At 41.6% G+C, this 23,934-nt stretch overlaps 1 protein-coding gene across 1 annotated transcript; it reads left to right on the forward strand.

The window, feature by feature from the left end:
• Positions 1-237: 237 nt before the first annotated feature.
• TOMM70 (translocase of outer mitochondrial membrane 70) lies at positions 238-23,469 on the forward strand. Its single transcript, XM_040089110.2, has 12 exons — positions 238-498; positions 8,811-8,984; positions 10,089-10,215; positions 12,707-12,816; positions 14,144-14,292; positions 15,420-15,627; positions 16,216-16,350; positions 17,519-17,626; positions 18,723-18,839; positions 19,680-19,777; positions 20,289-20,411; positions 21,349-23,469. The coding sequence occupies exons 1-12, from the start codon at positions 247-249 to the stop codon at positions 21,500-21,502; spliced, it is 1,755 nt and encodes a 584-aa protein (XP_039945044.1). The 5' UTR covers positions 238-246; the 3' UTR covers positions 21,503-23,469.
• Positions 23,470-23,934: the final 465 nt, after the last annotated feature.

Raw genomic sequence — 23,934 nt, forward strand, 5'->3', positions numbered from 1 at the left:
TCAGCCCGGCCCCCAGCCCGGCCCCGAGCCCGGCCCCCAGCCCGGCCCCCAGCCCGGCCCCGAGCCTGGCCCCGAGCCCCGCCCCGCCCGGGCTCCCTCACGGGGGCTGCGGGTGCCCCTCCGCGCCGGCAGGGGGCGCTGCGGGCGGGCGGAAGCGGCGGTGCGCCCGCGCCCTCCCGGCGCGCCCCGCGTGTCCACCGGCCCTTCTTCCTCCTCCTCCTTCTCCTCCTCCTCCTCCCGGGCGTCATGGCCGCCTCGAAGCCCGTGGAGGCGCCGGGAGGCGGCGGCGGCACCGCCGGGCTGTCCCGCTGGCAGCTGGCGCTGGTGCTGGGCGCGCCCGTCCTGCTGGGCGCCGGCGCGATCTACTTGTGGGGGCGGCGGGCGGCGCGGCGCGGGAAGGGCGCGAGCGAGCGGAAGACCCCCGAGGGGCGGGCGAGCCCTGGGCCCGGCGGCGAAGGCGGCTCCGGGCAGCCCGACGGGCCCGGACACGAGGAGATGGTGAGCGGGGAGCGGCGCCGCCTGTAGCGGCGGCAGGGGCCGGGCTCGCCGCGCCGACAGCCGGGGCCGGGGTCCCGCCGCCGGCCGGGCCGCCCGGAGCGGCGTGGGGATGCCCGGGCTGCGATCTGCGGGCGGCGGGGCCCGACGGGCCTCTGGCCCCGTCCGGAAAGCGGTTGTCAGCGTGCCGGTCCTGACCGAGGAGCAGGCGTCCGATGGGATGGAGTCGGGTGACATCCTGGTCGTGCTCTGCGTGACACGCCCGGCAGGTCACAGAATCACAGAGCGGGCAGGTCGGGAGGGCCCGCAGTGGGTCGTCTGGTCCAACCTCCGGGGCCGAGCGGGGCCATCCCAGAGAACATTGCACAGAATTGTGTCCGGGAGGTCTGGAATATCTCCGCTGAGGGAGACTCCACACTCTCTCTGAGCAACCTGTTCTAGTGCTCGGTCTTTACTGCACAGTAAAGAATTTCTTCCTCACGTTCAGGTGGAACTCCTGTGCGTCAGTTTCTGCCCATTGCTTCTTGTCCCGTTGCTCGGCACCACTGAGCAGAGCCTGGACCCGTCCTTCTGACATATTTCTTCCAGGTGCTGATAGATATCGATGAGGTCTCCTCTCAGCCATCTCTTCTCAAGGCTGACCAGGCCATTCTCCTTTAGGTTTTGCTCCTGTGAGAGATGCTCCAGTCCCTTAAATCACATTTGTCACCTGTGCTTCTGGCGCTCCATGTCTCTCTGTGATCAGCCTATGTCACCCACAGAGTTCTTAGCTAGGCATTAATGGTTGTGGTTCTGCCCTCACCACACAGGCATTGGGAGTAGTTTGTTCCAAGATCAGGCATTGCCAAATGCATCTTCTCATCAAGTGGTTGAGCATGGATCTGTGCTGCTAAAGCGGGAAAGTACCTCTGCCTCTGAGATCTAGAATAGCTGTGAGTAAATTTCCTCCAGGAGTAGTGTTTTGAAAAAGAAATCTCTGATCTGTTGTGTGTGAGATGCTGGATACAGCAAGGTGGAATGAAAACACAACCAAGATAGTTTTAAAATTGAATATGTTCCATGAAAACATAGAAGCCACACAGTTTATGCAGCAGACTTCATTGTGCAGAATTTGCTTGAGTAGGTGTGCTCTCAAAACACATTTATCCTGTTGTAAATTACCGTTCTGAGAACTTTCAGATAAAATGGTCTGTGCAAAAACTCAAGGACAACATGTAAGATTGGGGTGCAAATCAGACCCACAGTTCTCTTGTGTATCTGTATTTGAAAAAATACCTCTAAGATTCACTTGCTGCACATCTGCAGTCCCAGATGTACCTTGCCAGTCACACAGCATTACTGAGGTGAGGTTGCAGTTGACAAGCATGTTTAAAGTCATGGATTTGACAAACTGATCGGCTTTGATAAGAATATCCCATGCTGCATTTTCTTCCCCAGTTCTTGTGTATCACCCAAAATGCTTTGAACTGTCAGACAGTTTAAGCTTCCCATATGAAATCATCAGGAGAGGAAAAAAAATCACTTGTTGGAGACTGGAAAAAGTCAGTTTTAACCTCGATGGTTTGAGCGATGAAGATTGACACGCTTGGGCGGGCAGTGGCAGGCACACATGGGAGTGGTGAGGAAGGCGGCAACTTCCCCAGCTAGTGAATCATAGCTACTCTCAGGCATTCCTGGAAGCACAGTAAGCTGTAAAACCTGAACCTTGAGGCAGTTTCTTCAGTGCAGTGATTTGTTCCTTCCTGGGCACCAAGCAGTACTGAGCAACTTGTGTACAGAGGACGAATTCAGACTGTTTACTGTGGTAGCTTTGGCAAGCAGCATCTGGCATATTTATGGGAGCGTGCTTGCTGCGTGTGAGCTCTGGTTTGCAGGCTGCTCGTGACCTTTGTCTTGCTGAAGTGACTTCCCTGTTAGTGCGTTGACTCTGTGTTTCTTGATTGTGTTTCTGAATTCCAGCAACATCCAGGGGTTTGTAGTCATTCTGCAGTTGTAGGAAGGAAGCACTTAAAACATTTAAAACACGTAGTATTTGGTTTAAAATACTGTGTGTTGCTCCACAAATGGAATTAACAGAAGGCTCTATGTATTTAAGCATAAGTTGAGTGGTATGACCTGATGCAAAGTTTCTTGAGGAGTGTCATTGCTAACAGTGTAAAGAAATGACAGATACTGCTTAGGAAAGCTGCAGAAGTTACCAGATTTGATTGATTATGAGAGATAATCATCTCGCTGGTCAAAATACAGGTGCATCAGGAAAACAAATGTGGCTGCAAGTTCCCAGGTCTGCTTTATGTGTGTGTGGAGGATTGTCTTCCTGTTACTCATCTCCAAAGCAGTGATGCCATGTAGATTTCATGTTTCCTCTCATATTTTATTAGTTATGGATATTAGTGGTGAGACACATGATTGAAAATACAACCACTGCAGATGCTTCACTTGTAAAACTGCCTGTATTGTATTAATCTGCCTTTCTAGCATGATGGGTGTTTTTTGAAACTCAGTTGGATTTCACAGACAAGTCTGCACAGTGAATAAGAGCTGGTAATTCATTTCACAGTTGAAATACAAGTGGAAAATCTTTTGGTACACACATAGGTCAATAATGAATCTGCTACCAACAGCGGTGTCAGCTAACTATTCTTTAACTCATAAATGTAACTTAGGACTCATACTTTCTTGTGCTTTTCATTAAGTCAGTCCCTTTATCCATTTGATATTCTGGTCACTTTCTGAAGACACAAATTTGATTTTTTTTTCCTTTGTTCTTTAAAAATATTTAAGGTCCAATAACTTCCCTGTTCTTTATTCAGACTTGTTCCTATTTTGCATGCAGTTCCAGCTTTTCTTTTACCTGCTGCACAGGCCTCACATTTTTTTCCCAGGCTGTGTCTGCACCAGAGGATTCTCCCGACATTGATGCACTGGCCAAGTGTGTGATCTGTGACTGACATTGTGCTGGCAGAAGCCCTTAGCACAGGTGCTATATTGGGAAAAGCTGAACTACTTTTGAGATTCCTTCTCCTGTAAGCACAGCTCTTTAACAGTACAGTGAACTTGCATTATTGGACCAGTTAAGTGATGAAGATAAAACTGCATCTATGGATGGCTCAAAGGTCATAAAACCAAATTACCTCTGTTAATGACAATTGTCATTGTTTCTTATAATTTAGATGAAATGTGTTTTAGTCACTTAATAGCAGATGCTTTTTACGTGCTCTCCTGGCTTGTAGGGAGCATTGCTTAACTAAAACACGGGGTGATTTGCATATATTGCTTTAATTGGTGCCCAGGTTTTTTTTAACTTATTCCATGATAAATTCTTAGCAGGTTTTTATACCCTCCTTGTCTTACGGGGGTGAGCATTGGTTAGTCAGTGAGGTAATGTGTTGGTTGCTTCAGTATTTTTTTCCCCTGTGGTTGGAATCAATTCCTTTTGCAGCTCTGTGACAGTCCAAATCTCACCCCTTAACTCTTTCAGCAAGTTCACAGGGTAACGCTGTGTTTGGTGTGAGAGGAGGTCAGCTGGGTGGCCTTGTGAATTGCAGACAAAGCCATTGGGGCCCACAGCAGCTCCCTGTCTCCGTGCACTCTCCTGTGAGCTGGGTACCGTCCTTGACTGCGGTGGTGGGTGAACGTGACAAACTCCTCGGCCTTTGTGGGGCCACATAGCGGGATCAGCAGCCAACTGGCGTGGCTTCTTTCCAGTGTCTGTTTTAGTAGCAATTGCTGAATGCCTCCTCTCTCACTGCCGTGACATTAGATCAGGATATGAACAAATTGAACCCCTTAGTCTTGATACGCTCACGTTGGGTTTTACTCTAAACTGATCTAAGCAAACTAAAACATCATTTCTATTGTACTGTGCACCTGTTGCTTAATAAATCTCACGGTCAACCTACTGTAAGTCTTCTGTTTCATGCTAGCTGTAGTGGACAGGTGTAGAAAACTCCTAAATGTGTGAATAATAGCAGTAAAACAATTGTTGGACTCTTGGCTTATTCATGGGAGGCGTGGATGGCAAATTTGTTTAGCAGGAAGGTGACTGACTGAGAATACTCTGAATTTTTCCTGTAAACTCCGTTTCATTTTTTCAGAGTATAATACTTCCTTGCTTGTGCTTTGAATTTACTTCTAAAGCTCATGTAAACATCTTCCTATAGTGGTTTTCATGCTAAAGAGACTTTTAAAATCATTTATAATCAGTTAATGCCTCTGTTTGAAAAAATACTTGAGATGAACCTTAGTCAAAAAAAAAAGTAGTGGAAAGATAGCTATTCAGAGAAGAGGATTTTTTTTTCCTGGTAGCTCATCTCATTAAGAGCGTTCTCTCACTTGGAAAGGATGAAAAATAGGTCTAGACCAAGGCTTTATTTTTTTTGCAGGTTGAATTGAGATGTCTGAAACAGTAGTTGCCCTCCATGTCATCTGTCAGGCAAGGGCTCATGCAAATCCTTTTCAACCAAAAGAAAACGCTGAAACTTTCTGCTCATGCTTCTGTTGTGAATCATTGTCATCACTGGCTGGCAGGAAATTTCTTGTTGTGCTCTGAATAACAGCCTCTCTGAAATATACAAGGTTCTGAACTGCTAGTTTAACTATATTGCCATTGCTGGGAATTAATAAGCCTTGTTATTCTTGCAGCCAGCAGTCTGCTGCTGTTAAGTTGCTGTTTTACATGGAGTTTCTGAACATTTTGTGAGGAAAGAACATTTGCTGAGGCTAAAGTAGAAGTTAAGAAAATTTTGTCAGTGTTGTCTATTCTTTAGTCAGTTAGCAATCTGCTTATTGAGGTACCTGGATAAGTACCAGAGATAACTCAGTTTCACAAGTGTCCTCTGGCTTAAGCTCTGTTTTAGGACTTGTTAATGAACAGTTGCTGAGAGCAGTCCTGCGATGTTATTTTTTGTGTAGCTGCAAATAACTTCTGAGTTGTTTTGTTGAGCTGTTAGAACTTACATTCATTTTATTGAGCTGGTTTGGTTGTTGAACAGATTCTTTGACCAGAGGATGACAAACTGGAGAGTTTTTTCTTGCTCTATATGAACCTTCACCTTGGGAATAAAAAATGTCCCGTGTGCCACATAGGATGGCAATGGGTCTGGTGAGGAGAAGCAGTGAAATTTGATAATAATGTCTAGAATTATTACTTCAGCAAGAAAGTGGAAGAATGAAGTTTTTGATTACTTGTGCATGAGGTACATGAAGTTTGTTTGCATAATCAGTTTCTTATGTACACATCTCGGGTATGTCCAGTGTAGCAATTGAGAAGGTATTTTCAAAAATACACTTAAAAACTTCGTAAGGGTTAAATTTAAGGCTTGATAAACCTTCAAAAACTGATGTTATGTGAAGAATTAATTTTCATATTCTTATTTGTGCTATCATGAAAAGGTGTTGCAGCATATACTGTGACGTGAGCTCTTCAATATAATTTTTTAAAACAAGCAGCTACCAAAAAACCTCCAAACCAACAACAGCAAAAAAACCCACCAAACCAAACAAAAGCATACATTGGATTTGGTGGCGTTTTGGGTGCATACTGGGGGCTACAGCAGAGTACTTTGAGTAAGGATGCAGAGGTAAAACATCTCAGAACAAGCAGTCTAGTTTAAGGCAGCATAAACAAACAAGTTGATTTCTTCCTTGCCTCGGGGGCTACTGCTGACTTTATTGTGTTGTGCTCTACGTTCTGACTCCTTAGCCCCACATTTCTTGCCTCACGCAATGGGTGCAGCAGGGGGTAACCAAGGAGTCAGCAAATGCTCCGTGATTCATTTCTGTGTGATTGGTCGGGTGGCCTGTGATCCTGCAACTGTTACTGAAAATCTACTCGCATAACAGAGTTAATAACTTGGGCTTCACGTCTGTAGTCTCTGAAGTTTTTGATCGCTGTTGTGTGCACTTTGTAGGCTTGTCTGAAGGCTTGCTGCTTCCCAGAGGCCAGCAGAGCGCCAGTGAGGGCCCCAGACCTGCCTGTGTGCTGTTTCCAGTTACAGCTCCCACAGCTGACAGCGGAGCCGTCCTTGCACTGGGTGGTATCCACAGTCCTCATCCATAGCTTGTGTTTTCACTCAAGGGCTGTGGGGCAGGGCTCTCCGCGTGCCTAGGATGGAGCACACGGCCTGCTCAGCCTGGGGCACATGTTGGGGTAGGAGATCCCTGGGATGAAGCAATCGGCAGTGATCATAAAGTAGTAATCTCGCTGCCCATAGGCTTGATCTCTGCAGTCTTAAGTAATTTTCACACTGGGAACACCTGTATGAATGTTACAACATGGCCCATATGTGTTTTTCTTTTTCGACCCCAGTCAATAGGAACAGCAGTGAGTTTTGATTAAAGATTCGTAAGATTATTACGCAAAGGCATTTTTAGTGTAGTTTGCTCTAGAAATGCACAAGGATAATTCAAGCTGACTAGCGTGCATTTAAGTTTGCAGCATATGCATAACTCTTCTCTTTGTTAAAAGAAAAGCATTGTTGTATTTGGAGGTAAATTTAGGACCTACTCGAAATAAATTTAACCTTTTGAGACGTTGGTTAAGTTTTAAAGAAACAACTTATCAGATGCATAGTTACTTTTCCCAGTAAAAATAGTTACAGTCTAATTGTGGCTTAGAGGTCCATAGAGTTACACACAGTGTATGGGGTGAAGTTAATAATCTTTTATCAAATTAAATTTGAAGCTTTACAACAGAAAAATCTGAAAGCCTTGCAGATTGCCTTGTTCTGTGAACAATAAAGATGGTGCAGATTGATTTCCTGTGAGCCCAGTGATTAATGACTTGTGAGAGGAGAGCTTTGCTGGCAGTAGGGATATTTAAGAATTTCCCTCCCTTATATGGTTTCACTTGTAAGTCTCCCCTCAGGAGAATGCCACTAAGATACTTTTGTTCTATTTGGATGCCTACATTTATAGGAACTGAGGTTAGTACCCATTGTCTAATTCTCTCCTGCCAGGATAGGGATCCAGGTCTTAAAAGACAGGTTGTACAGCAAGTCCTGGCTTCCCCTCAGGTTTTCAGTTTTAAAGTAAATCACTTAGATGCAAAAATTGATCAGGTTGGAATGAAATGAGCAGACATTAAGGGGAATGGGCAAATGAAATGCAAAGTTTCTTTCAAATTTGTGTTACAGCTGTCTGGTTGTCTCTATCTGTTCAGTTTGACCCTGGCAATGGATAAGTGGGTAGAGGAGGCAGAAATATGGTCAAAGAGCGGCAGGGACAATTCACAACAAATCTTCGATGATCTGGACTGCAGGTGATATGCAGTGAATCCTGCAGCTGTTGTTAAAGGCACTCCTGCCCCCTTTCTGCAGCCTTTCCCTCCTCAAAAAGGTTGGTGGAATGGCATGTGTGCTCCTACTTCTGCTCATTTTGGTCTGGCAGAGCTGCCCCAAAATGTTGTCCATGAAGCAAGGCTGTGACAGTGGAGCAGAAATCGAGAAGATCAATGTTAGAAGAAGAAGATCTTTTGCAGCTTTTATTTCTTGAATGTGGGTCATGCCCCCTGGATAGAGAGAGCATTTTTAGATCTGATCCCTTACAAACCACAAGATTTGATAACTGATTTGTAAATCCAGGGGTTCCAGGTAGGTAGCATTGTTAGTTTCTGCAGAAATACAAATCATCAGTGTGTGGTGCAGAACATAAAGATGCATTTAGCAGGATCTCGGGCCAGTCAGCTAAGTTTCCCATCCCCTGCTAAGATGGTCCAACACTTGTCATTGCACGAAGGAGAGTGTGTGAAGCTGTTAGGGGAGGCAGCTATAAAGTTGATTTGCCTAATGCATGAAAGGCAGACCAGCTTTATTTTCCTTACAGGTTTTATTTGTCTTGCTCAGTAGGTCTTTCCACAAAGTGTTTTCCATATTTAATTCATAGTCTGATGAATCACCTCTGGTCTTACAGGCTGTATGTATTTCAGAAGGAAACTCTTCTGTTTGAATTGCTTTGAGGGCCTTGTTGTCTTTGCACATTTAGCCTTTGGAGAAACAACTTACCTTATTGGTTCTTCTGATCACCAGCCATGTAAAAGATTACAATCTGTTTTTGCTTTCCAAACAGAAATCACTGCATCATTTATTACCATTGCAGTGAATCTTGTGAAAAGGTTGTCTCCTATCTGATACACTTGCAAAAGAAAATTATTGTGTGTTTCCAGGAATTGAAATCAGTGAAATTTTCTTCAGAAGTCTGGGCTACAGTTTACAACTCAGATCCATTTTTTATCTTTGAAGATGAGCCCTAAAGTGCATAGCTTGTGTGCTGTGATGCCTTTTTAATTTGAACTGACCTCTCACTTTCTTTTTCAGAGTCCTCTTGGTAGAGCCCAAGCAGCCAAGAACAAAGGAAACAAATACTTTAAAGCAGGAAAATATGAGCTAGCTATTCAGTGTTATACTGAGGCTATCAGGCTGTGTCCTCCTGAAAAAAACCTTGATCTTTCTACCTTCTATCAAAACAGAGCTGCTGCCTATGAACAACTGGTAAGAAATTAAAGATAATTACGTGTTTATTGTAAAAAGTGGCATTATCAATTTTGTATTTTGTCACTTTCATCCAATGAAAGGTCCCAAGTGATAATATCTGCTGCTTTCACAACAAGACGCTGTTGCATCTTTTTTGGGCTCATCATTCTTTTCTACATATAAAAAAAATTATTTTCTGTTAACTACACTCAGTCTGTCTTACATAATTCTTATGCATCCTGTTCTTCCAAGACAAAGTTTTCGTTTCTTATTCTCTGGAACAATTTTCTTGTATATAAGTTAATTTTATTTCTCTCTATTTGAGTGTTTAACCGTGAAAGAAAGGTGAAAGACCAAATATTTTGGAAGGATGCTACTTCAAACTTTAAACAAAAAAAATCATTGAAATCCTAGTTAAAGGCCAGGGCCTAAATTTTGCACATGGGGAAGTAATATTTACTCGACAGCTGAGTATACTTGGTGTTATTTTAGAAGTCAGCTAGTGTTGCTTATTATGGTATGATGGATTTGCTTATGAGGACGAGTTGGTGAGCTGTATAAAGGAGTGGAAAGGTTGGCTTTGTACTGTCTGAAGTATCGAGTGAGAGACTGTGTTGGATTTAGTTCTTGTCTAACACAAATTCATGCCCTAATGAATCCCAAATGTATGTGGTTCCTCTGTTAAAAAAGCCTGTTGTGATAAATTGAATAACTTTTTTTTTTCTTTTTTAAGGGGTTTAGCACCTTGGTAATTTTGTTTGTTTCCACTGTATTTCCATCTTTTTCTTTGAGTTGTTTTACGCCAGGCTTTCAGTCCCAGTGTTACCTCCTGCAAGCTTGTTTGCATCAACTCATTATCTTCTCCCATGGGATTTGCACACTGTCTGGTGTAGTATTTTGTAGGAATTCCGTTTCTGTTGTGTGGCTTCTCTGGTTCAGGTGGTTTGCAGTGGTGCCCAGGCAGTTTCTCCCAGTGGGACTTGCAGAAGCAGAGGGAAGCAGGGAGAAGCAGAGCCCTGGGAGCCGCAGCCACCTCCGGGTGCGCGGCAGCCCTCTGGGTGTGGGAGGCCAACACAGGAGCTGAGTGGGGCTCCTCTCACTGTGTTGTTTTTCTGCCCACAGCAAAAATGGACAGAAGTGGCACAAGATTGCACAAAGGCTGTTGAGCTTAACCCTAAATATGTCAAAGCTCTCTTCAGACGTGCGAAGGCCCACGAGAAGCTGGACAATAAGAAGGAATGTTTAGAAGGTGAGTGGCTCATGCTGTGTATACCTAAAAGTGGAATTAGCTCTGCTGCTTTGGAGAGCTTTGGAGATGGCAGCTTCTGGAAATGTTTTGTTTTTACTTCTGTAACTACAGTAATACAGAATTATGTATTTAAAACCATTCGTAGCTTCTGCAAATACATATTCTTCTCTTGTCGGAAGAAACTTTTTCACATTTCTCAAGCTTTCATCTGCTCACTTCTGAAATGACTGCTGAGAAATTGATGTCACTGTAGCAACTCAAGGTATTCTTTTTCCATCAAAGTCCTTCACTTTAGAATAGAATTCATCTAATTTGATGGACAGGACAACAGTTGTTCTATTTCCATGTAGTAAAGAGACTTTCTTCTCTGTTTTAGAGAAATCACACTACTACAGAAATGAGAGTGTTTTTGCAGGAAGAGATATATGGTCAGAAATAAAAGTATTACAGTAGTTTAAATGCATTGGACAGTTATTAGAGGGGAAACAGCTTCAGTAGGATTTTTTTCTGGTGCATAGCTTATGAAAACCAGAACAGATTGAATTTTGTTTTTAATATTAATACTTTGTATTTGGAAGAAATTACTGTGTCAAGTCCTTCCAATGCTATTCGTAAACAGAATACATTTTGAACTGTCAGGAATATGTCACTGAGGAGCCATGGAAATTAAGAACTGCAGGTCAGATGTGTTGTCTCACAGCCACTTTTCAGCTACAGTACACCGCTTGAAATTACCCTTATAAATTTCATCAAGTGAAATCATTCCTGCTGATGTTAGGTTAAAAGACACGAGATGTTCAGCTGTGCTCATTATCAGAGAAGGACAGAAAATAAGGCAGTGCTTTGGCTGGCAAATCTAACTGTTAAATCAGTTTCATTATGTGTAACAGCTAGGAATTAGGTCTGCCAAATTAGAAGGTAAATTAGATGTGGAAATTTTATCTATCTGTTTACCTGCTGGCAGAATGCCTTTATGCCCTTTGAGATCACAGTGGCCAGAAAAGGACAACTTCGTTCATTTAGTGCATTCCTTTGTGACCACCGTGTATCAGCTACACTTCCAGAATGGTGTAATAAAATCTAAGCCTTATGTAGCTCCAAGGTGATAAAAGCCCCAAGAGAGGTCAAGTGTCCCTGTGACAGTAGGACAGTTTTAAATATAACTTCTTTTTAGTGCTAATAGCAGTAAGATTAGTGACAATGTCAGTTTTCAGCCTTGATTTCTATTTGATTTTTTGGCTCGCAGTTTTTTCAGATCTGAAGCTTTCTTGGTTTTTTTTTTTTCTTTTGGTTTGGTTTTTTTAATTGTTTTTCTATAACCTTGCTTTTACCTGCCAACCACATATGGCCAGTAAAATCCCAGGAACTAGGGTATGCCCATGTAGCAGACGAAAACAAAACCAAACCAACCTCAAACCCCCAGCCACAACCAGCAGAAAACTCCTCCAGTGATCCCTGGCAGTATAATTTGAGAATGTTGCTGCTGCAGCCAAGCCTGGAGTGCAGCAGTCTTGGGGCAGAGCATGTCTCCTGGGTTTGTATATGTTCTTTCTGGGGGTATTTTCCATATTTTCCCAGGTGCTCTGATGTGCCTCCTGACCATGCAGGAGTGCAGGGAGTTTCTGTATAAGTGATGGCTTAATAGTCCCTCTAGCAGTGTAGAACTTGAGAAATATACTAAAACTCCAAGGCAAGACAATTACTTTTCAAGCATATTCAGACAATACACTGCTTGAATTTCAAGTCCAGGCTCTGTCCATTCTCACTAATGTTTAAATGAAAACAAAACAGGGAAAACCCGTGGTAGCATTGCATTGAGTAGAGGATCCAGAGAAACTGTGTGTGGTAAGAGTGCATTTCACTCAGGCAGCAGTGGGTTAACATTGCAGAGGTTTCTCTGTGTGAATGAAAGCCATGTGATAGGGGCTGGCACTTTAAATAGGCCAGCAAGGTATTTCTCCTTGCTCCCTTCCAAAGTCACAGAGGTGAGCAGAAAAATTTGAGATAGAATTTAGGCAGATTTCTTAAACTAAGGAGTGAAATGTGATGGGACTGAATGTGAATTTTAGAAGTAGAAGATAAAGACCAGTCCCAGCAGAGAAGTTGTGTTAGGACTTTTAATGCAAACATCATATGAATGTAATTATTCTCCTCAAAGTTTCAAAATGTTGACAGTTCCTGATAGACATATACATTTTCACTGTTGATTTAAGTGTGTTTGTCTCTAGATAAAAACATGAACAGAAAAATAAATGTAGTTTCTTTTCATTCATTGTCATGAAGTCCTTTTATCCCAGGAAGATCATTTTGGATACAAATATGTGTCTTGAAAAATACAGTAAATACAGCAAACTGGGAACAGAAGCTTTTGCCTGAGAACAGGACGTGCATTAGTTTAGCAGTGCCTCATTGTACTCAGTGGCACATTTTATAGTGTACTTCAATGACTGTCAGAATTCCTTTAATCTCACTTTTGTACGTTGTTTCCTAGATGTCACAGCAGTCTGCATTTTAGAAGCCTTCCAAAACCAGCAAAGTATGTTATTAGCTGATAAAGTTCTTAAACTCCTTGGAAAAGAAAAGGCCAAAGAGAAGTACAAGGTAGGACTTGTGATACTGCTGAGGAATTGTTATTTCACCTGACCAGTTGTTGAAAAGTCGCTTGTTGGCGTTCTGTCAGTTGCTGTAAACAAGTCACTGTCTTCATCTGCTCAAGCGTAAGAAGCGACACAAGCTGGTTTCTACAAAGCTGCCATTGTACCAATGTTATTTGCCTTTGGGACCTCTCCACAGTTTTTGGAACCTCAGCAGGGAAGAGAGATCTACTTCTAGCAGTTGTTTCCCTTTAAGAATGAATTTTGTTACGACATTCAGGAGACACCCTAAGTTGGTGTGCTGCCCTACATAGGGCTTTTGTGAACTTGCAACTTCTTGGAAACTGGGTGTGTTGGAACAGACATCCATGCCTGAATGTTTGGAAACTGCAGAGGAGAGAACTGTGAAAGCATAGGGGTAGCCAGGAGCAGTCTTTTTAAGTGGCTGTAGGTTTACAAAAAGGTTGGGACAGATATTAACACGTTCCTGGTTATTACTAAAGCATTCTTGCTTGTGTTTTGATGGTGGTTCAAGTACTGAAATCCTGTGTTGGTTTTGAGATGCTCAATTTCTTTCCTACAGAAATTCATATAAATGTGTAGTGTAGAGGTGTACAACAAATAGTCACAACAAAAGTGTTATGAGTGTGGTGGACATAGATATGTGTGCTTCAGAAGAGTGCATTCCGTGTTTTCCTGCAGGAGAGATTGAATCGTAATTGTTGTGTGCAGTTTATTTTAAACAAGAAATATTTTTTGGTTGTAGAAAAGATTCATTACCTGAGAGGTGTTACTTCTGGGACTTTAAGTAAAATGTGTGGTGCCTGGGCCAAATTACACACAGAACTAGGGTATTGCCTCATTAGTCTCCATTGTAACAATGACAGCAGCTTCTCTTGGACAAGTTGAAGAAAGCAGAAAACTGCCATTCAGAATCTGCTTTAATTTAGGCTCATGCTTAGATCACCAGCTTGCATTTTTCACTCAGTTTATGTGCACACCCAATGCTTTAGTACATCTACCCAATGTCTTATGATATCCTAAGAGTCCTTATTTCTAGCCACATATGTGGAAAGATACAATCTTCCTCCTCCCCAGATATCATCATTTTGTTTTCACTGGTTATGGGTATTGCATTGTGATCTGAAGTTTAAAGAAACCCTAAACATCAAAAAGGCAAATCAAAAACATCGGGCTATCAGATGACATAGTGAAACATTGGTTCTTCCATCAGTTTTTTGTGGTTTTTTTAATGGTCATGTTTGCTATCCATTTCCATCTTTACCATCAGACCTTACCACCTAATGACTTGGAATTACCTTTCTCTGTTTCAGAATCGGGAGCCTCTGATGCCCTCACCACAGTTCATTAAATCCTACTTCAGTTCTTTCACAGATGATATAATTTCCCAACCTTTGCTTAAGGGTGAGAAATCAGATGAAGATAAGGACAAGGAGGGAGAGGCTTCTGAAGTAAAAGAAAAGTGAGTGTACAGTCCAGTTAAGAATTGTTTGGTACTGGAATTAAGTTTTCAGTGATTGGGACATTCTGCTCAGTGTAACGCGCTGCTGTTTGTGCAGTACTTGGCATGGAGATTCCTTTGATATAAATGATATCAATATTGCAAGTGAGACCTTAGTGAAAGCTGACGGGCTAGTTCCAGGCTTGTAATAAGTAGAGGAAAGACAATGAGACTGGGAAAATATGCTGAATATTTACAACAGTATCACAGTAAATCTTAGGAGATGGGAGAACTGGAGAAGGCTGAATGATGCTTTGGGGGAAAGGAATATTTTATACTGAAGGAGCGTTTCCAAGGAAAAGAGCAAGTTAGCCTTTGGACTGGCAGGGAGAAGATGAGCTGGGAAAAGGGGATTTATAAATGAAAACATGCATTTACAGCAACTGAGGCGGAAAGGGTGTTTTATCTTTCTGGAATCAAATTGCCCATAAATGAAAAGTTTGTTCTGGCATTGAAAAACTTGGTTTTGTGGTTTTGTTTTGTATTTTTTTAGTGGAGCCTGAGCACCACATCAATGGTTCTTTAATTTATTTTGCTACTTTCCAGATTATTTTTGGAAGATAGCAGTGCTGTCAGCTTGCAAACCATTGCAAACAGCATTATGAATTTTTTTAAAGTAAGAGGGAATGTCGTGATCTGCAGGCAGATTCACTGAATCCAGGATATGGCTGAGAACAAGGCAGTGCTGTGATTTTTTGCTATTAAATAATTTCTTCCACATACAAGCTGCACGTTGCTAAGTTTAACATGTCACATTCCTGTCCGTGAATTCAATCCTCTTGTTTTAAACCAGAAATTCTGACTGTTCTTCATGTGACAAAAACCCTCAAGAGGCAAATGAAGCTTACATTCAAAATCTTTAAAACATTTTCTTCTTTATTTCTAATGTAATTTGGCCAGTCTTTGTGCAAATTGTTTTCCATCTATGATGGCTCCATCCAGGAATGGATGTTCCAATGGGATTATGCTCGTGTTGTGAAAGTATAGCACAAGTTAGTATTTGTAATGATTTGATGAAACATCTGAATGGAAATTGCAGTGTTCAGTGAATGCATGTATATATACAACTGTTCTTACATCATTTACAGCTCTGGCTATTTGAGAGCAAAACAATATATGGAAGAAGAGAACTATGACAAAATTATCAGTGAAAGCACAAAAGAAATTGAAGCAAAGGGAAAATACATGGCAGAAGCTTTGCTTCTGCGAGCTACTTTCTACTTACTTATTGGCAATGCAAGTGCTGCCAAACCAGACCTAGATCAGGTCATCAGCATGGAAGATGCAAATGTGAAGGTAAGAATCTGTCACAGCTGGACTTTAGTTGGGATTGAGAAGTTAGATGATAAACTTGCAATATACTTCAAGAAGTTGTTTGTCCAAATTTTCAGATTCATTAATGGGAATATCCTGGTTTATTTACTGTTTTGTTACTGATAAATTGGTTTTTTTTAAGGGCTTGTTGATTTTTGAGACAGCTGTAGTGAGTTGTGCAAACTAAAGGTGATAAGCAGCACAAACTAAAGAATGGGGGAAGTTGAATGAATTGGAGGCTTATCCACTCTACATAAGTGAAAAACCTTAATTGCACTTGCATATTCAGCTGCTTCGGAAAATGCTGACGTATTTGTAACATAGGAATTGAGAAGGATTTTGTGGGGGGCTTGGAAATCCACTTGAGATAGAAGCGTAGGCTGACATTTTTGAAATTAAGTAAGGGAGCTCATTCACTTAGGGTCAATATGAAACTTATTCCTGCTTAGAATAATTGAATCCTGTCAGTGGGAGAAGCTAGTCAAATGAAAAACGTACTGTGGTTGTAACGGAGCCTTAAACGCGGAGGAAGGCTGGGGTGGCTGATGTTTCCCTGACCATGTTTTGCAGCTGCGAGCCAACGCTCTGATCAAACGGGGCAGTATGTACATGCAGCAGCAGCAGCCTGTGATGTCCACTCAGGACTTCAACATGGCTGCTGACATCGATCCTCAGAATGCTGACGTTTACCACCATCGAGGACAAGTAAGAAACCTCAGAGACTTGGTCCCAACACTTGGCTATTTCAGTATGCACTGAAAGGAAAAACGGTGTCGTTGGAGACATTTTATACTGTTTGTGGCAGAAAAACATGAGCTCCTAATTGGGAACTTTTGTGGGATAAACACACAGTCTGTTTTGGAGGTTCAGGTCAGGCAGAAGCAGTTTATTTTTATGGCCATAGGAAAGCCCTCTGTCAGTATGAACTGAGACTTAGAAGTACTGGGGTTTGTGTACATTTACAGCAGATAAAAGCTGTTCTGTGAAGGGGCCTGGATGGTAGAGCATCATCTGCACAGCAGGAAGCTTTGTTACAGCAGAGGAAGCGTGTCCCTGGTAACACCTGCGGCCCTGTGTCCTGGGCCTGGATCTCTTCAGCGCATCCCTCTCTGCCTTGTGACACTGCTGTGTTCTTGACTAATTTCTAGTCCTAGAGAAGCCTGCTGCCACAGACGTATAAGATGAATGGTGCTAGAAATAAAAAAGGAACACTGGAATATGCAGACAGGCTAAGTCATATTTGTAAGGAAGACTTCCATGGATCAAGGGTTTTTCTCCATGAATTTGTTAGATATCTTTAGTGCTCAGAAATGAAAATGGTGCTATGTGTTGACTGAATGGAACGAAAGTTTTCTGCAGATTGAAAGTTTGTGTTTTACACTGGCTTCACAGTTAAGTAAGAGAATGATGAAGTGAACTCTGCTCCTGCGGAGGAGTAAGAATGTCAAAACAAAATAAAAAAATAAAACCAATCCAACAAAAGAAGTTGAAATACAAGCTAGAGAAGCTGAAATGTTTCAGTGTCCAAATAGTCCACAGATACTGTCTACAAGAGAGGCAAAACAACTTGAGAAAACACGGCATAATTTTGGAGACTGGTGATAATGCTGATGCAGTGATGGCAACAGTTTAAAATGCAAGCATTCTCAATCCCTACACAGGGTCATTGCCTGCTTGTGCAGGTAACCAAAGCCATCAGTGGCTTTGATAATACATTATGACAGGGATCTCTAGTTGTGGGTTTTGTAGGTTTCTAGACCGTTCTGCAACTGAGCTGGAGATGATATGAGTAACTGATGCTAATTGAATTATCATATGAGTGTCTGAAGCACAGATGAAATAGAGAAATAGGATTTTCTTTCATTCTGGCTAGCTGAAAATCCTGCTTGACCAAATTGAGGAGGCTGTGGAAGACTTTGATGAATGTATCCGATTGCGACCCAACTCTGCCTTGGCGCAAGCACAGAAATGTTTCGCTCTGGTAGGTAACGTGCTGGGGTTTATCTGGGTGCTTTTGCTTTAAAGAGTTCTGGAAAACACTGTGGTTCTCTGGGTAATTCCAATTTAACAGGAAAGTAGGGCAACATACATCTCTGTCTTTTAATAATAAGGTAAAGAAATAATGCAACAGTTTCTTCAGTTGGAATATGGGTTTGCTGCTTTCCGTCTGAAACATTGTTTAAACAGGAGAACATTTTTCCTGTTCTGTGGGAGAGGAACAAAAATCTTGATTCTAATTGGAGCACATAAAATTGATTTTAATAAAGCTTTACTATTTTGGAAAACAGTCATCATCAAGAAATGGAAAACAAACTATTTCAAGCTAGTACAATGACTCAGTGTGCAAGAATCTTGTCAGGACAGCTCTGCATGGTGTGAACATGGAGGAATGCCAAGTCTGGAATTTCTAAGCATTTGAAATAGAGTCACAATTACCAGGCCTTATGACTTCTGTCACCCATTTTCCTCTCCAAGTCCAGACACCTGGACATGTGGTAGGTTCCCAAAAACTGATTTGGTAGGATGTACAGGCTTGTCACCTTCTGGAACTTAGCACAAAATCATATAGTGGCCTGGTTTGGAAGGGATCTCAAAGATCATCTCATTCCAACTCCCCTGTCATGAACAGGGACACCTTCCACAAGACCAGGTTGCTCAGAGTCCCATGCAACCTGAGCTTGAACATTACCATGGATGAGGCATCCACAGCTTCCCTGGGCACTGTTCCAGTGTCTCACCACCTTTACAATAAAGAATTTTTTCCTAATATCCAATCTAAACCCACTGTCTTTCAATTTGAATCTATTCCCCCTTGTCCTGTCACTACATGCTGTTTGTAAAAAATCCCTCTCCATCTTCCTCATGACTCCCTTCAGATATACGAAGGCCACAATTTGATCACCCCAAAGCCTTCTCTTCTCCTGGCTGAACAATCCCAATTCTCTCAGCTTATGTAAAATAACTCAGAATTATTATGATGCAGACAACTCTTTGGGAGGTAGGTAGAGGCCTGATCAGCCTTTTTTTAATCTGGTGATGGTGTAATTTTTTTTCTTTTTTTTTTTTCCTTGGAATAGTATCGCCAGGCTTATACAGGAAGTAATGCTTTGACTGTGCAAGCAGCCATGAAAGGCTTTGAAGATGTCATTAAAAAATTTCCAAAGTGTGCCGAGGGCTATGCACTCTATGCTCAGGTATGTTTTTCTACCTCTTAAAGAAAATGCTGCATTCTTTTTGTACTTTTTATCTTGGATATAACATTTTTTCAAAGAACAGATGAAGATTTTTGACACTAAGTTTTGGGATGAGATGCTGCCTGGAATAAGCTACTTGTGTTTGTGGTTATGGGTGTTCTGGGGCAGAGGAAGTACGGGGAGAATTGGTGGAGCAGGATATAAGTAATGAGAGTTGAGAGTGGTTATTAGGAGGCAGAGGTTATTCCTGTATGATTCCCTTCTTCCTGCATGTGTGTGGCATCTCAGCTGATGAATGTCAGGGATTCTCTGGGTAACTTGAGAGTCAGATGTGTGGAACTAGGCTGACATTTTTGTTCTGCTATCAGTGGCATGTAGTGGTTTAGAACAGCTGCTTGGAGTACACTTGTAACAGAGGCTGTAATTTCTTCTCTAAGAACATACTGCTGGTTTTAGTAGGAAGCATGAGACATTCTGATTTTAAGTAGGTTGCAAATATATATGCATTTCCTTCTAAAAGAAGTACATTTGAAAAAGGAAGAATTGAAGCTTGCAGGTACAGACTTTTAGCGTGGTTTTTATTTACAGTGCACAGTATGTTTGTGGATCTCCCATTACAGGTGACACTCTGGTCAGTAATTTGTGCACTTAAAGCACAGAAGCTTTCAAAAAAGCCTCAATTTTGAAACTTAACTCTGGTAACTGATGTGCCTGGCCTGCTCTACCATAAATGAACTACATCCAGTCTCACATTGTCAATATAATTTTAATTAGAATTAGCTGAGTGCAGAGTGCATGCTTTGGTTGCTTATTGACAAACAGGTTTCTCTTTTGATTCAGGCACTAACTGATCAACAGCAGTTTGGCAAGGCTGATGAAATGTATGATAAATGCATTGACCTTGAGCCAGACAATGCCACTACATATGTTCATAAAGGGTATGTATTGAATTTGCAGTCCTTTTGGTTGAGAGCAGTTGGTGTATTTAGATGAATCAACCTGAATTTAATGTTTATGTTTAGAAGTTTAGCCAGGAAAAACAACTGTGAAAGCATCTTTGTGCTCTTAAATGTATTTCTATATTTTGTCTTGAAAAAGCTGCAAATAAGGTTCAGGAAAGTTTCATCAGCATTCATTGCTAAATTGAGTATCTGCTTGAAGTAGATATGACTTTTCCTTTAGCCCTGTTAGCTTCAGCTTTGTGTTGAAGTTTTTTCTTTTAGAAAACAACATGTACCAAGTCCTTTTGGGAAAAAAAATTTTTAGAGCAGTAAAGTGGCTTATTGAAAGTGACTTTCACACAGGTGTTTTTAAAAGTTGTGAAGTTACTAGGTTACTGTGTACCTGCCTTAGAAATTAAATACATTACACATTTGAGATGGTTTTGCTTACCCTGATGAGGGTTTTGGAAGAGTTTGTGAAGCCTGTTTGAAATTGTCTCTCTTGTAGTTTACTTCAGCTCCAGTGGAAGCAAGATTTAGACAAAGGATTAGAACTCATAAGCAAGGCCATTGAAATTGATAACAAATGTGATTTTGCATATGAGACCATGGGAACGATTGAAGTGCAAAGGTAATGCTGAATTGCAGTGTTTACACGTCTTAGTTACTTCTGAAATTCTTTCAATTTCCTCATGGTTCCTAAGTCTTGAGATCTTCTCCCTGATCCTGTAAGGGCAGCTCTTACCCAGAGTCCTTATTTCTGTTCCGTAACTCTTAGGTAAAGCCCTTCACTCTCTGTGGCATAATTGTGATTTATGATCTGACAACTTCTTATCACCAATTTCATACTTAATGGACAACGTGCAGATGAGTCCATGCATGTTTAAATACATTCCTTCTGCATTTAAAGTGACTTCCTTAATCATTACCTGGCTTTGTGTGTATCTGATGTTGTCCTTGGACATTGGACTGTCTGTACTGAGGATCCTGTGCTGTTTTCTCCTGCAGCCAACAGGACTCCAATTTACAGTTCTTGGGGGAGAAAGGAATGCACTGCTCTGTAACATTGTATTGCAGTTGTGCAAAGGTTTGGGGTGTAGCTGACAGTACAGTCAACTCTTTTTAATATTCTAGTCCTCTAAAGGACAGACAAACTACTGCCATGAGAAATTTTGCAAGCGTTTGCCTGTTTAAATAATGTGCTTCTCTCTGTGCTAATTTTCCTCTTTTGTATACTGAGTCCTTTCAGGGGAGATGAGACTTCATTCAGTTGTCCAGCATTATCTTTGTAGTGAACTTGGTGTCCTGTGGAAAATATTTTGTCCTGCACCACCACCCGTGGGGCCTCTCAAGAGCACGGCTGTTTAACAGCTGTCCTAGTTGCTTAGGCTTGGTAACAACCTCTCTGAGTTTACTCAGCGTCACCACAAGTTCTTGTGGTGGTTCCTCCCAAAGTCCTCCTAAGTTTTTAATGGTGGAGAGTGTAAGTCCTGAAAGAAAAAAGATGTTTTAGAGATGACAAGATTGCTTTGGCAGTCTTAACTGGGATAACTTTTTGTTTCTTTCAGAGGTAATCTGGATAAAGCCATTGAAATGTTCAACAAAGCTATCAACCTGGCCAAATCAGAAATGGAGATGGCCCACCTCTACTCACTCTGTGATGCTGCCTATGCCCAGACAGAAGTTGCAAAGAAGTATGGATTGAAACCACCAACACTGTAAAGAAACAAGGAGGAAATTACCTTCCAAAGTGAAGTTGCCCACTTCAGCCAGCCCTGAAGACGCTGTTGCAGACCATGCTGAATGGTGGAACTTAGTTTTTTCCCGTTCGTGGTGTTGTCATTTGCTACATCTGTTAAATGTTTAGGTGTTGTGGGAGTGGTTGTTCAAGGAAGTATGCAGTGCTGCATCTTGTTCCTTCTGCAGCAAAAACCTTAGAGTGTTTTAAGGGAAATAAAGTTGCAGGGGAACCAAAGGAACATATTTTGGCCATGCAAATAAAAACTTCACACTGGTTCATTTTGGGTGATTATGTTGTGGGCGATTTTTGCTTTATCAAATAATATTACAGCATGTGGGGTTTTTTTCCTGTTGATTTTAAAGGTAATACTAGTCAGTGCTGTAAAATAGGTTTCTTTTTTATATCCAATTAATCCTTGAGGGTTGATTTTAATTTTGCAAAAATTAATTTTCAAACTTTAATAATAGATGTTTTTTTAAAGTCAGTAAATGTGGAGAGGATCCCTGTAAACATATGCAAGCATGCACAATCTTCCCTTAAATCCCCTTCCACCCTCTGCATAATTTACTTAGAAATAGTCCTGTGGCAGCTATCAGGGAATTAATTTGACAGTCCTTTTTTTAACCCCAGAAAGCCCTAGAGTACTGCATAGGAGAGCTAGGAAAAAGGTTGGCTGGGGAAGGAGGTCAGGTAACACTGCTTCAGTGTAGACTTTACTGGAAGAAAGAATGTATTCCTGTGCAGCAGTCCTTACTTGAATGTCACGGGAAATTGTTCTGGAGGGTTCGGAGGGACTTTCAAGAACAGAAAGCACTGCTGGGAGTCAAGCTCCAAAAGGTAAGGTCATGCTTGCATATCATCTTTGTAATCTCTGATGCTTTTGCATAAATGTAGCAGCTGATAGACTATCTAAATTCTCTTCCGTCTCTAGAGGCTGCTGAGTTCTGATCTCCTTTTAGGAGCCCCTTGGCAGGATTAAGTGAGATAAGGAACAAAGCATAGGCTCAAACTTCCAATAATGGATTTGCAATCTGCACTCATTTCCTTGTTCTGTAGACCCTGTCTTGTCCAAGATTACAAATACTGTAGAAAGGAAGCAGTGGTGCTGCATACAGCAGATGGGCAAATTATGAAATAGTTTTCCTCTTAGGAACTTCACAGAAGGCTCTCTTGCTTTGGGTTGATCTTTCTGGTGTGGAAGTCAGTCAGTCCATCTTCCCTTTCCCTGGACTGATGTGGCTGGATAGACCTCATGCAAATGATGTAGCTTAATTTATGATGCACTAGTTCGGGCTTCTTTCCATCCTGAAATCATAGATTTGTTCGTGGTGAATTGTCTAATGTATTTAACCTTTTAAAGAAAGGAATGATGCTGTAGTCAAACTGTCTTGGTCTGTAGTTGTGCCACCATACAGCAGCAGCTTGCATTTTCAACTTGACCTTCCTTTCTCCCAGCAACTACGGTTGAGTATTCAAATGGTGGAGAGTAGACATAAAGATTTAACCATTATTTTAGTAGCTCATTAGGTGATCTGAAATCATAGCATGGTGTAGAATTGAAGATATGGGAAGGTACTGGCGGCTTCTAGGGGCACTGAACACAACAAATGTCAAATGTCTTCTCCAACTTCCGATCTGTGCATCAAGTACCCAAGAACAAAAATATGCCAGACTGAGGAGTCCTGTTCTCAAAGGAGTTTTTATTCGCATGGCCTTATTTACATTGGCATTTTCTCCTCATCACCCCATCTGTACCCCATTCCTTACCCCACCCAATCAATTAAGGGAAAAAAGCATGTGCTGTCAATTACTAGCATTCCAAATCATCACAGACTTTTGCCTGTTCTTCAACTAGTTTGAAACTGCACTGAAAGGATGCATTGTCTGTAATTTTTTTGTAAATGACATATCACCTGTAAACTGAAAAAATAAATACTACCTTCAAGTATCTCTCTCTGACATGTATAAGAACAGGTTTTGATGAAGATGTTCTCTGCAGTGGTGAGCTCTGTGCTTATGTTCTAAATCTAGGAAGAACTGTTAATTGACTGACTCCTTGTCATCTTCTCTCACTTCAACCTTTAAGAAAGGAATGAGGAGGAGACATAGAATCAACAAATCTGATCTCTGCTTGCTTCCATCACCCACAGAGGTATGATCTTGAGAGCTGAAGATTACAGGGGAAAGGAAGTCAAGCCAGGAAGGCTGGGAATCTGAGACCCTACTAATGTGTGTATGCAGGTGCATCTCTGATGAAAGGGACTTTTTGTAAATTGCTGACACAGTTGAGGTTTTATTTTAAGCCAGGTGTGCATGTGAACTTTGAAGTGAAACAAGTATTACTGCTATTAAAAAAAAAAAAAAAAAAAAAAAAAAAAGTTGAAATTATGTAGGAAGTTCATACTGAAGACTT

This window comes from Hirundo rustica, chromosome 2, assembly GCF_015227805.2.
Source record: "Hirundo rustica isolate bHirRus1 chromosome 2, bHirRus1.pri.v3, whole genome shotgun sequence".
Taxonomy (NCBI): domain Eukaryota; kingdom Metazoa; phylum Chordata; class Aves; order Passeriformes; family Hirundinidae; genus Hirundo; species Hirundo rustica.